This window comes from Helicoverpa zea, chromosome 1 (assembly GCF_022581195.2).
Source record: "Helicoverpa zea isolate HzStark_Cry1AcR chromosome 1, ilHelZeax1.1, whole genome shotgun sequence".
In the NCBI taxonomy this organism is placed as follows: domain Eukaryota; kingdom Metazoa; phylum Arthropoda; class Insecta; order Lepidoptera; family Noctuidae; genus Helicoverpa; species Helicoverpa zea.
Window position 1 is genome coordinate 519,402 of NC_061452.1, and position 14,330 is coordinate 533,731.

General features: G+C 39.1%; 2 protein-coding genes across 2 annotated transcripts; one reads left to right on the plus strand and one right to left on the minus strand.

Moving 5' to 3' along the window:
• LOC124631534 lies at positions 1–2,010 on the plus strand. Its single transcript, XM_047165982.1, has 4 exons — positions 1–129; positions 568–679; positions 970–1,059; positions 1,387–2,010. Exons 1-4 carry the CDS (start codon positions 51–53, stop codon positions 1,463–1,465), a joined length of 360 nt encoding a protein of 119 aa, XP_047021938.1. The 5' UTR covers positions 1–50; the 3' UTR covers positions 1,466–2,010.
• On the minus strand, positions 1,735–14,150 carry LOC124631466 (nodal modulator 1). The gene is made up of 18 exons (XM_047165872.1): positions 13,982–14,150; positions 13,444–13,830; positions 12,823–12,982; positions 12,479–12,727; positions 12,125–12,293; positions 11,487–11,787; positions 11,010–11,206; positions 10,397–10,575; positions 10,028–10,189; positions 9,414–9,596; positions 8,842–9,025; positions 8,138–8,340; positions 5,764–5,954; positions 5,116–5,268; positions 4,719–4,824; positions 4,013–4,378; positions 3,473–3,609; positions 1,735–2,899 (listed from the first exon to the last, which is right to left on the minus strand). The coding sequence occupies exons 1-18, from the start codon at positions 14,128–14,130 to the stop codon at positions 2,788–2,790; spliced, it is 3,588 nt and encodes a 1,195-aa protein (XP_047021828.1). The 5' UTR covers positions 14,131–14,150; the 3' UTR covers positions 1,735–2,787.
• Positions 14,151–14,330: the final 180 nt, after the last annotated feature.

The window sequence follows — 14,330 nt, forward strand, 5'->3', positions numbered from 1 at the left end:
TTTGATTTTGAATTTGGCAGAGAAACAGAAAAATTAAAAATATATTGAAAATGCAGAAAATTATAGTAGTGATTGTTGTAGCTTTAATTTGTACAGTTTTGTGTCAGCCTTTGGATTTAGAAATAAATGGTAAGTGTTCTTATGTTTTTTTAACTGTTTGGAGGCTCCACTTCATTCCTACTCGGTTCATCATCATCATCATCATCAGCCTATAGCAGTCCACTGCTGGACATAGGCCTCTCCAAGTGCACGCCACTGAGAAGATCGATTTTCGGCTGCTCGCATCCAGCTCCTGCCAGCCGCCTTGCGCAAGTCATCACTCCACCGTGCCTGAGGACGTCCTACACTACGTTTGCCGAGTCGTGGTCTCCACTCTAGAACTCGTTTACCCCAACGGTTATAGGTTACGTTTTCTAAAACAAAAACAAAAAGGAAGGTTCTGAAAGGATAACGACCGTCGCTTCTAACAACTGGGCGAATATGCTACTTTCATGTAACATCCATTGTTACTCCACTAAATAGGTAACAAACAAAACAGATACGGTAACAATTGAATTTTTGTTTCAGAAGATGGCTCTAAGGAGGTTCATCATCACCTGAGCAAGAGGTTCATCAATCCAATGTTCGCGTTGGGAGGAGGGGGAGACAGCGGAGTCAGCAAAATGAGGACCAAGCGACAGTCAGTACCTTCAACTAAAGCCTACATGTTTTTCCTAAAAATGTTTTTTGAAACTAAAAAACACGCTTTTAGCATGCATAAACATTTTTAATTAAATAGATTTTTACGTTTGATGTATTTGTCATCGGAACTTAGAGCGTGCGCAAAATTTAATCCTAATCAAAGAAGGGGAAGTGGGTCAAAGTAAGGTTCTAAGATTTTCTTACATAGAAATATCATATTTAGTTACAAGTGTAGCTAATATAATCGTGTTAAAATGAGGGCTTTAGAAAAATATGTTTCTATTACAGAGCCGAAGAGTGTGAGAAACTGTCGCTATGTAAACTTCACGCTAGATCACAGCACAGCTTTTTTGCTGCTTTCCAGCTGTACTTCGTCAAGTAAGTTATTTCCTCCATCTTAAAGCAAGCATAAAAGCAAGAAAGATATAGTATACTTCCAAATGTATAGCGGGCCACGTAAGCAAAGATACTTTGAAAATCAGGTCTTTTGAAGGACGACACTAAAAACGACTGATTAAAGTTAGCGATCCTGTTTTTTGCTCAACTCATCATTTGCCTTCAGTCTAACTGGCTGCAGCAGTGAGTACCAATGTTTTACAAGAAGCGACTGCCTGTCTGACCTCCTCAACCCAGATGCCCGGGAAACCGATACTTGTTTTTGCTTAATTTAAGCACGTTTATAAATGTTATTTTTTGTACTTCCAGCAAAGAGAATGCCAGGCTATGGGACCACCAAGCGAGATCGGCTGCCGACTGCGAAGCGCGCTACGGATGTTACGAATAATTATACGAAATTATTGTAAAATTACTGCTATTGGTAGAAGCTTTAATTGTTTTATAATGTTGTAACGTTTCATGTTATACATTAATTTATATAAATCAAAGGAAATAAGTGTCCTGAAACAACGTCAATCATAAATGCAATTATATAATACTAAGGTCAATGTGTATGCCAGTGAAAAAAATATTTATGAAATGTTATTTTAATGCATAGAAAAAGTAAAAGAATAATATTTAATTGGAAAGATAAAGTCAAAAATAAAAATGCGCTTATAAACAAACAATCCATTTTATTTTCCCAGTACATCACATAAATGCATTTGAAAGTTTAAAACAATGCACAACAAAATATAAATAAATTCACTCACTTGTAGCTTAACGAAGATAACTTATTTAATTATATGAATTAATGATATCAATTGGAATACATCACTCATTAGGAAATGTTTTTAAAAGATGAGCGAAAATTAATAAATTAATTATGAATAATTCATATTACTGAGAGCCCCTGCCACCCCTGCTAATAAAGGCACTGATCATTTTTCTAATTTTAAATACTGATCAACATTTTTATCTGATATAAATGAGATTGTTCTTGATTCTGCTCTCAGTATTTCGTTGTTTGATCTCCTTATTGAAAATGACTTGGTTTTGTTATACTGCAGTCTTTTTGCAGGTATTTATAGGGATGAGTTGAACAAAATATCAAAAAGACCAAAGAATAATGATTGAAATGTGTATAAAATTCAGTGTTTCTTATGATCTTAGCAATCTTAATAATATTTAAGGACAAAATTGCCCAAGTTTCTTAATTCGCTTTATTATATTTTTTTTTTTTCGATAAAATGACGAAGTATAAATGTTTATCACTTGATAATATATTTTTTTAAATGTTAACTAATACAGCACACATCCTGTGTACTTGACGAATTTGTTCGAATGTCAATGAAGTAAATACATAATGTGGCTATTCTTATTTCTTGAAAGTTTACCAAAAGTATTTGTGGTTAAAAAATATATTTTAGTTAAATTAACACTGCTTATTGCTTCTTTTAACAATGTTTACGTTGACTTATTGCTTTTGCACGTTTTTTTTATAATAGGCAATTGCTTTTGTGACGTGAAATGATAATGAGATTGAGATAAGTACACAATCATTGTGTATTAAAATTCGGCTTGGAGTTGATACAACAATTGCGTCTACTAAGACGACAATATAAATTAAAATGAATACCTCGGATTTCATGACAGTCATTTTCACTTCTCTCTTTTTCATATAAACTTCACATGTTCGCTTCTCACTTAGTTCACTGAGTCGCTAGTACATTATATTTGTTTTTTCTTGGCTTTCTTGCTGGGCGGGTTGAGCGCGGACACGATCTGGTCGATGCTGGCGCGGTCCAACGCGTCCGGACGCTCCGCGCGGCCCGGACGAGGCCTACACAATAAACAGTCATAAGTTTATTTAGGAACAGAATATAATGGAAATATGAAATGGGATTAGTTGCTCGAATCCGAGAAGCCATAGTTCCCGTAGTTTCCCCATTCCTAGCCCATTAGCATCCCATCACAATAGCCCAAGTCGTTTTCATCCATAGTTAGCAATAGTTTAGCACAGAACCGGGGATTGTCCTTGGGTCGTCATCGTCGGTTTTGTGTCACCATTAAAGTTGTCTCAAAAGGGCTTTAGCGTGTTGGCTTCGACCCCACGTTCGCCTTCCAAAAATCCGGGACTCTATAGTACCGTGGTCAGGTAGAGACATACATTTATAAAAAAATGAGAGTTACACAAATCACACATAAAAAATGCGAAAGTTTGGATAAATGAGTGGACGTTGTATACTTTTCCATGCAAGAACTACTCAATGGGCTTTAAAGAAAATCTTTACAGCCCCTATTTTGCTTTTATACATTAGAATAACTTATTGTCGCATACTTTTTATGGACGTTGGACATAGTTTCCTTGGGACGCAGATGAGATAAGAAACAGCAAGTTATAAGTATGACATACCTGGCAGCCCTAGTGGCCAGTGCTGTGGTGATCGCTTGCAGGATGCGGTCCCGCATGACGTACGCCATGCCCAGTGCAGCCAGCAAGGGGATGACGAGCAAAGATGTCTGACGGACTTCTTGCTCACTGGATTTCACCTAGAAGAGGGAAAATGTTCTTAAGATTATCATTAAGTTTCCTCAAGAAGCTATACTTGAAAAGCAATCTCAAGACAAGAAGTTTTGCTGGGGAGTTTGTTCCACCACTTCTTCTTCCCAGCAAAAACACATAGGAAGTGGTGAAGGGACGTTTTGGACCGTCTTTTGTAAATTTGACCTTCAAAACGTGGTGATTTTCAGTCTACTTTGAATAAATGCCTTTTTATATTCTATCTGTTTACATGAATAAATTACACAGCTGCACACAAATAATTATTTCAAGTTTCCATATTACACAAACTTTTGCTATAGAAAATAGACAAAATTTACTCCTCTTCAACCACACATGTTGTCAATTGGAATTATCTCAAAAATTAAAAAAACAGTAAACACCAAAACTCACCTTAGGCAAAAACTCAATCGTAAAATGCTTGAATCGTCCATCCGAGTTGAAATAATGTACTTCATCACTATAGGAATGTGTTGCCTTCGACAAAGAGGACTCCAATTGCAATATATAGGTATTATTGTCCGCCGGTAATCGGGGCAGAACATACATCAGCCCGGGGTTGTGGTGGGCGGTCAGACCAGCGGCGTCTAACTTGGCGGAGTACACTGGGGACTGGGAACTGGTCTCCAGCGCCAGGGACAGGCGGAGTGACTTGTAGTGTTCGACGTTAGGAGTGTACACTAGGACGTTCGTGTCCGTGATCTGTATCGGCTGAATGGCGATGAGACGAACATTCTCGATATCTTTGTTGTTTTTCACCTGGGAAGGAAGTAAGTTATTACATATTATAGTTCGGCCATTCAGAGAATGCGTTCCTGACACGTCGCGATTGAACTGACGACGTAACTACATTCATTGATTATTGATATAATAATGTTGTTTTAATGCTCCTCAATTGTTAAAACGGTAAACAACCAGCAAAAATATTTTTATCGTAACTGCAACGCCATTGCAAAGTTACGTCGTCAGTTCAATCGCGACGTGTCAGGAACGCATTCTCTGAATGGCCGAACTATAACATATATATTTTATTATGTCCTATTGAATTTATTAGGTAATCAATCATATATTGGACTAGAATAAAATAAATTTATAGTACCTCTAAAACAGGAGGAGCTTTAGCTAGCTTGAGTCCAGCCAGCTCTGCGGAAGTAGATTCCTTCAGCTGAATGTTGTACAAGCAGTTCGGTAACAGTCCTCGAATTCTGTGAAATAAAAGAAGAATTAATTTATAGTTCATATAGTTCATTTCACTTTTATTTTTTTGAAAATATTTGGTTATAACAGGAAATCCTTGGGGTAGTTTATTGCTAAGTGATGTTAAATTAAGTTCCTTGTTAAATTACTACAGTTACTTAACAAATCAAGTCGTAAGGCAGTATTCATCAAGATAGACCCAAAGACAGCATTGCTCTCAGTGGAACTTTACTTAGTGGCATTGTTGGGGGCTAAACACACAGAAAGGTACACTATAGTGACGTCACACTGTCGGTTACCTGAATGCGCCATTAGCCTCAGTGCTGGCCTCCTCGGCGGCGCAGTGCGTGGGCTGCTGCGGCAGCGGCGTGGCCAGCACCGCAGCGCCCGCTATACCCACTGCTCCCAGCGACACCAGCGCTCCGGAACACGACCATGCTACGCGGACACCTCTGGACAATAGGAAAAAACATTATCCATATATCATCATCAGCCACAGTTAAATATAAATATAAGCTGTCAAAGATGTTCAAATGACAGCCGAAACCTACCAGTTTAGCCTTACGAATCATGGAACAACTCTTTATGCCAAAATGGTTATCCATTCACAGACCCACCCCATTAAGACCGCGGCTTTGACTTATTTACGAGCTCACGCAAACACGATCTTATAAAATACTGGTGTGGAGAAGACTGTTGAGTGGTAGTGGCCTAGTAGGTAAAAAATCAATCTCTCGAGTATGACGGTGTGAGTTTCATTCCAAGTCAGGCAAGTACCAATGCAACTTTCCTTTGTATGTACTTTCTAAGTACCTTAGATACCAATGGCTGATTAAAAGGTAAAGGAAAACATATTGAGGAAACCAATTCTTCTCCGTGTGAGAGGAGGCTTGTGCCCAGCAGTGGGACGATACAAAAGCTGTAACGGAGACTGGTAGCGTTTATACCTGAGCGTGATGTGATGCGCCTGTCCCTCGGGCAGGTCGACGAGGTGGTGCGGCGGCGTGAAGCGGTACTCCTTCATGTTGGGCTTGACGTAGTACTGCGCGGGCGCCAGCGACGCGAAGCGCAGGCGGCCCGCAGCGCCCGACGCCACGTTGCGGCGGTACGACCCGCCGCTCACTGATACTAATGCGCCCTAGGATTTGGAACAACAAAGTTTAAATACGACAATAATTATTTCTTTCAAGATTTTTTTCGACTCCAAATAATATGTTCTTCTGCATATAACTTTTGGAATGGGCAACCAGAATCAAACATATTTATATTTTGACATTCGTAAGTGCTTGTTGCCTAAATGAAATAATGCTAAATAGTGCAGTCATTGAAGCATTATTGCTCCGAATTTTTTTACTGTGAACCGATTTGCATGAAATTTTGGAATTAGGTTCATATTACCCTTAACTTCAAAAGTGAAAGTGATTTGAACTCCGCCACCCCCCCTGGGGGTGGTTGCCACCCCTTCTCGGGGGTGAATTTTTTTTGCAAAATAACCTCGGATATCGATAGAAGACACAATTTCAAGCTAAAGTTGTCTTTAAAGTTTTTAAAAAAATCCAATACTTTTCAAGTTATTGGCAATTGAAAATCGCAATTTTTTCACGTTTTTCATCTGTTTTTTGCAAATATCTCCAAAAATATACGTTTTATCGAAAATTTTATAAGGAACAAAATTGTAGCAGGTAAAACAACGAACAATTTGTTTTTTTATAAAGTGTCCTAAGTGCAATATTAAGCTAGATATTAAAGATCAAAGCCGTTTTTTTATTTTGTCTGAAATTTAATCGACGTAGTTTATGCCATCTATTATTTTAGTAAGTTGATCAATTTACGAGTTTTATTATTTTCCGGTTACATATATACACATTACAATAGTTGTGGGTCTTTATTATACTGCCTACTTTCACATTGCTCCAAATATTGACACTCCGAAATTTTCAGTTACTAAGTAGAAAAAAAATTGATAAGTTTTTGGACCATAACTCCTTCAACTTTCATGCTATCACAATTTATTAAAAACCATTGTAAAAGTAATTAAGAGAGCTACAATATCCATTAATGCAATATATAGTAAAGAACCTTTTTCTAAAACGGTGAAGGGTTAAAGGGTTTAAGAGAGGCTATGATTGCGCTGCCACGCGCTCTTTAAACAATCATATCTCCGTCAATTTTTGTTCGACAGAAAAAACAAAGAAACCAAATTGTTTGTCAGAAAAATACCTAATTTTTTTATCTATACACTTTTATACGTATCTGTCGTAATTTTTGAGATATTATGAAAATAAAGTGGTTTTTTTTTTCATTTGAAATTTTGTTCTTTTCGTTAATCGTAACTTTTTTGAAAAATATGTGTCCTGAAGCAGCCAAACTGATACTATCTATCAAACACTTCATAATAAAGTTAATCCTAGGCGGAATACGATTAATTTTAATTTTGGTGGAAATGGCACTTATGAAACCCATTGATTTAAAAGAAAAAACATTAGATGCTCCCCTTATTTGCTATACAGCTCACTTATTTTACGTGCAAAAGACTTTTAATAGTGCTCATCTTAAAGCTTATTTTAAGCACTACAAAACCCAATTGTATTAAAATGTATAAAATGCATCTGCTCGCCGCTACATGGCATTGACCACAACGATTAAATTTCAGACAAAATAAAAAACGGCTTTGATCTTTAATATCTAGCTTAATATTGCACTTAGGACACTTTATAAAAAAACAAATTGTTCTTTGTTTTACCTGCTACAATTTTGTTCCTTGTAAAATTTTCGATAAAACGTATATTTTTGGAGATATTTGCAAAAAACCGATGAAAAACGTGAAAAAATTTCGAATTTTCAATTGCCAATAACTTGAAAAGTATTGGATTTTTTAAAAAACTTTAAAGACAACTTTTGCTTGAAATTGTGTCTTCTATCGATATCCGAGGTTATTTTGAAAAAAAAAAATTCACCCCCGAGAAGGGGTGGCAACCACCCCCAGGGGGGGTGGCGGAGTTCAAATCACTTTCACTTTTGAAGTTAAGGGTAAGATGAACCTAATTCCAAAATTTCATGCAAATCGGTTCACAGTAAAAAAAAATCGGAGGTTAGACCGTATTTTTCGCTTCAATGACTGCACTAAAAGTGTTTGTTAATGCCATACAATACGAAGTATGGAGCCTAATAATCAACGAAATTCAACTTTCACACTGGCAGATTATCCGCTCAGATTTCACAATAAATTGATAACGGTGACGCGAGAATGCGAAGCCATCAACCATATATGGTTTCAAACACATGGCAAGGTAATATTTGTTGTTCTATAAAATTTGTCACCTGTAATGGAGTACTGTCAGCATCATCAAGCAGTTCGACAGTAATCTCAGCGAGTTTATGAGCGATAATATCTCCGTTATGATCAGGAGCGGTGAACACGTAGGACTCCTTCTCGGCGGTGATCTTGTAATGTTTGGACGCGTCGAGCGGACCGAAGCGGTACGTGCCGTCTTCTGTTGTCACTTGAGTTTGTTTTACGTCATCTGTTAAGGAATTAAATGTTGTTAGATTTGATGACTTGTGTGTGAATTAAATGGTTTATGGACTTATGTAAAAAAATTGAAGTGGTTTATGTAAAATATTAGTATTTAATAAATTGATCATAACACAATTTGTATTCAATGGGAAATTATCAGATGAATCCCGTATTGAAGCTGGTGAAAAAGAGGTAGTTTTTTATTGATATTGAAATTTTGTTTTTAAAATTCCATTTAGTTAATTCGTCATCTCTGACAGATTTTGGATTTGAGGACACACTACTTTCGTTAAAGTTAGCGTGACGTCAGGCCTCTTGTTCACATGTTTTACTGTCGTGAAAATATAATATAAATACATCGTATTTAATCATGGCATATACTAAAAATATAGGGTAAATTTACCATATTTGGATACGGTAGGTACATAGGTACATAGTGTATGGGTCATTTTATAACAATTGTCGTAAACAAGAGCTCTTACGCTATATACTATCAAGTACACATTACCAGAGGTGAGCGTAAGCGTGACTTGCGGCACGGGCGGCAGCAGGCGGCCGCGCAGCGTCAGCGCGGCGCGAGCACGGATAGTTAGTGCGTGCGGCTGGCAGCGGGCCCGCCCCACCACCTGCTGCGGCGACGCCGGCGACATCAGCAGCGACGACGACGACGCCGACACTACGGCCACTTCGCCCTGGGGACAAGGAACGTGTTAGGTGTTAGGCTCAATAATATGTATCTCTGTATCAGCCTCTGGCAGCAGTCACGATTCCCACCCGCGGCAGGTTACGTTTTCTCAATATATAATTTTATCAAAAAACATTTCCTTTTCGTTTTAAACTTGTAATAAAAAAAAATACGCATTATTAGATACAAAATTCACGAAAATATTCAACCATACTAACAATTCACAGCGACAAAAGACCAATTAAATATAAAATGAGATTTTTTTCAAATTAAGCAATATTCAACACTTTTGATTACCATAATCATAACATATATTCTGATAAGAATAATGCCAATGAATTCGTCAAGAAAATGAAATGCAATATAATCCATTTATATAACAAATTAATACTTACATCAGCCATATACAAGGTGTGTTCAAAACCATAGCCCCCTCCAGGCTGCTTCAGAGGCACCAGAGGCCCCACAGCCTTCGAGGAATGCTCGTCTGTACTGATGTGGAGAAGCAGATCCTCAACTGGCTCTGGTGACGTCACCTTGATGACTACTGCGTGGGCTGTGGCCACGAAGTAGACAGTCTGGAATTAAACGCAATGTTGAAATGTGATTGATAGGAAGGTCAGTTGCATTAGTCAGGATGTGGACGCTTTCGAAGGTTTGTAGAATTGCCGTCGCTTGTGTCCGGATATTTTTGTTCCAATGCTGTTTTAACTTTTGAAACTCGCATGTATACAGGTGTATGACACCGGAATGAATCTATTATAGCGTAGCTTTGAGCACAGCATTTTTTACTGTAAACTGTTTCCATTGACTTTTTTTGTAAAGATTGTCAATGGAGTTTCTTGCCTGTTCTTTTCAATAAAACACACTTCTTATATCCATACTAGTTTTTGACGTTACTTAAGAACCAGACGTTCGGGTGCTTTGGGCTCGCAGCTAAGAGCCGTCCTTGGTAAAGTATTATACACTTTAAACACTTTGTTCATGATTGAATATAGTGTCCACTCACAGTAGGCACGAGCGTGGAGGTGTCGGCGTCCGCCTGCTGCGGCGTGAAGCGGTGGCAGCCGCGCGGCGTCAGCGAGTAGCGCTCGGCCGCCGCCACGCACTGCTGGCTGCCACCCGCCGGCACACTCAGCACACCCTTGGACGAAGCGCTGCTGTACTCAATCTGCGGATAACATGTACGAAAAAGGTCAGATTTTATCAAACCGAAGCGTAGCAGAAAAGTTTTTAAACCAACAATAGAATATCATTCGTTAGCTATCCGCTCCGGCTTCACATGGGATAAAAACGGGATGAAAATTGCGACAGTTTTAGATATAACATAAAACTACACTGACAAAACAAAGTACTATTTTCATAATATGTCACTTACATCAACTTCATGTGAGGAGTGCACTTTGAGCACGTAGCCGGTGTGCTCGAATGTAGGCACGGTGGCGTGGTCCTGCGTCACCGCCACGTTGTGCCGCGCCTCCGCCCAGCACAGCGCATCGCTCTCCACTGATATCTCCACGCTGCCCGGGAGGACTTCCTCAAATGTGTATTTGCCATCTGAAAGAAGAGAGATTGTTGAGAATATTGCAGATCTATGTGTTGTTATTTCTTCACATATACATATACTCCTACATAAGTAATGTAGGAGTTAGTTGAAAAGTAACAGAAAAGTTTTTAATATGTTAGCCTCAGGTCTCGTACGTAAAGTTTTATAATGTTCACGGGTAGTCAAAAACCAGGGAACTATTATTATGAAGGGGTATGCTGTTTCCCAGTAACAGCTTGATTATGGTCAGATAGACAATTAAATTCCATGTAAAGAATCTAATACAGTATGTTCGATATAACTAGGCGATTTTAAAATGAGTTATGTATTTGCATAAATATTGAAATTTTTGGGGGCTAAAATTATAATGTATTTGCCTGCATTCAGTGAAACCAAAAACCAAGTCCAGTATTATTTATCCTACGTTCTACATTTTCTACCATACCTTTAGCCACAGTAGTCATGGGCTGGCCGACATAGCCGCCGTCGGGCGACAGCGGGCGCAGCGTGACGGGCACGGCGGCGCAGGCGGCGGGCAGCAGGCACTGCACGCGACCACTCACGCGACTCTTCAGCTGGGAGAATGTTATGCCTTCTACGGGAGCGTTGCCTACTGATACTTTTTGAGTTAGGGGGTAGTACCTGTGGAATGGACAATGATGATTAATTGAACCCTGATCCAACAATTAATAATCAAGAAGATTAAAGTGAATATATTAGAGATAAAACGTTCATACTACTTTTCACATCATAAATTACAAAAAGACAGAAATTATTAAAGGAGGAGCATTTTTGGGGGGGACCCCAAAAATGCTCGACTGTTATAGAATAACACCTAAATTCTTGGGCCTATTATTATTATGTACAAAAGCGCGACATCATGTGATCCTATCATAAAATAATGTAGTAGTTCTTTACTTACTGCAATCCCTCTCTCTGCTCTTGCTCCGACACATCAACCTTAGCATTATAAACGCCAGGCGCGAGGTACGTGCACCAGCCACCGTCAGCCCCCGCGTGCACTGTGGCCGCGGCCGCCGCGTGCACTGTGGCCGCGGCCGCCGCCTGCACTGTGGCCGCGGCCGCCGCCTGCAGCAGCACGCGGCGGCCGGCGCCCGGGCTCACGCCGCCGCACACGCGCCAGCGAGCCGCGCGGCCTGACGGGGCGCTGCGCGGACCCGTTGCTGATACTACTAGTTGGATGTCGTCCAGTTCACATTGCTCTGATAAAGGAAAAGGATAAGATATAAAGTCATTTATTCAAAGCAGGCTGAAAATCAGCACTTTTTAAAGGTAAAATTGACAAAAACCAACACTTCCTATGCGTGTTTGCAGTGAAAAAGAAGTGATGGAACAAACTCCCTAGCAAAATAAATATTAGACCTACAAAACTTCTCTGATCAAATCAAGTATAACTTTTGTCTATTCTTGTATCTTTAGAACAATTATTCTTATTGATACTAAATGTTGTTTCTAGCCTGATCATTGATTAATATTGACACTAAATACAATATTTTCAGGACAATAAAAATATGTTAAAAGATTACTGGATTTTCTTACCATGTTGGAATCCAATAGTGTAAGTAGAAGGCTGCAGGTTGGGCAGAGTGAATTTACCAGCTGCATCAGACTTGCCAATGGGTGTGCCGTCCAACAAGACCTGAGCACCGGCCAAGCCTGGCCCTCCTACTGACTTTACTACTGTTCCCACTACTGTGAACCCAGTTACCTGTGGAAAATAAAAGAATAGAACATACCTTATTATTAAGTAAATAAGAGAGTATGAGATATCTCAAGGTGTACAAGGTGTACAAAAAGGTGCCAAAGTTCTTGTGTTCTCAACTATAGTGTAAACGTATCAATGTTGGCAACATTCTCTTGGATTAAACAAGGAAAATAAATTATCAGACTCACCTCAAAAGCATGTTTAATGAACAGACTGTCATGTCTAACAGTGAAGGGCACAGCTTCTGGCCTCACATTGTAGCTGACGGTCACCTGTCCAGGCGGTGTTGGCAGAGCCATAAGTTTGTACTCCCCAGCCGGTACCAGGCCGAAGTTGAACTCGCCATTGGCATTGGTGATGGAGTGGCAGATAGGAGCATCTGGTACACCTTGCAGGAGAGCCGTATTGCAGCCTTCCACTCGGAATTTAGGACTTTCCTGAGAATAATAACATAAGATGATTCCAATTTAATTTTCACAATACTCAGAACTACATGACAAAGTAATTACGATTTTATGCTAGCAATACATACCTCCTTTGAATATAACAGCACATAGACCCCTCCGATGGGACTGCCGAACGATGTGACTGATCCTGACACATCATAACCCTTCACTGCAATCACACCCACGGGCAGTGCAGTGTTGCCCTCCTTCACTTGTACCACAGCTTGAGCAGGGTCTAACTTCCACCTGAAAACATTGCACTCTAGTTTATAGCCATACTAGCTTTTGCCCGCAACTTCGTTCGCGTGGAATAGTGACTACCAGCAGATTTTTGATTTGACCAATAGATGGCGCTATATGTCCGGAATAATTTTATTTTTATTTTTTTTGTAATAAAAACTATCCTATGTCCTTTCTCAAGTTTCAAACTATGTCTGTACCAAATTTCACACAAATCGGTTCAGTAGTTTAGGCGTGAAGAAAAGACAGACAGACAGACAGACAGACAGAGTTACTTTCGCATTTATAATATTAGTTTGGACTTAGATAAAAAATTAAGTCAATGTTACTGCATGCTTCTTAGTTTAAGACTTGTAAAAAGTAGGTCAAGACTATTTCAAATACTTACATATTATTTGGCTTCATTGAGGGGCTTCATAAAATACAATAAGATCAAATTTTTTGCATATTTTAATGTATGTACTTACTTAGGATGAGAAGCTTTCACAGTATACTTTCCAGGGATGACAGGTGTAAAATGAAAGTCACCACCAACTGTAGTGACAGTGTTACGAACTTGTCCTTTGTCATCCACCAGTTGGATGGCAATACCGCTGGGCCCTTGCTTCTGTCCCGCGGTGATCACTCGCCCCGCTATGCCGAACCCATTGAACGCGAAGTTAACATCCTGACCAGAGGAACACTGGTCCGTGACTCCATCTACTGACAAGTTCACCTCAGACGGCTCAAAGCTCCACCCGGCTGGGGGGTGGACTTTCAACACATATTCCCCTTTCTCGTACAGAGGTAGGAAGTAATAGCCATTAGTAGGGGCACATTCAGTCTTCTCCTTCAAACTGCCTTCTTTGGTATATCTGTAAACAAACGATTTATGAATGAAATGTTAACATGAACACGGAGAGTAAAATATTACATTAATTAAATTATAGTTCCAATAAGATTCTCAAGCCAAACACTAAAGAATTAGTGGAAAATTTAATTAGTTAAAATGTTAGGTTAACTTACAATCCTATTTCTATTTTAGAGAAATCCAATGGAACATGACTTTTTACAAATCCGCCACATCCTAGAATATCATTTGCACTACATTTTGTACTTAATAATAGTAAAATTATTGGTAAAAATAATCTACCGATGTCACCAATCAACGCCATTTTCAAATAGTGACGTGCTGCTCACTGATAACGCTGTCATAGAAAACGATAACAAAATATCATTTAGTGATGTACATTGTTCGACTAAAAGTAATAGTTGCAGTACATTAATTTTACAAATGTTTCAAAAAAGCCTCCTAGATTCATTTATTTATTTCATTGAAAGGAAAGACGGGTTGTAAATAACTTGCTTCACTGCT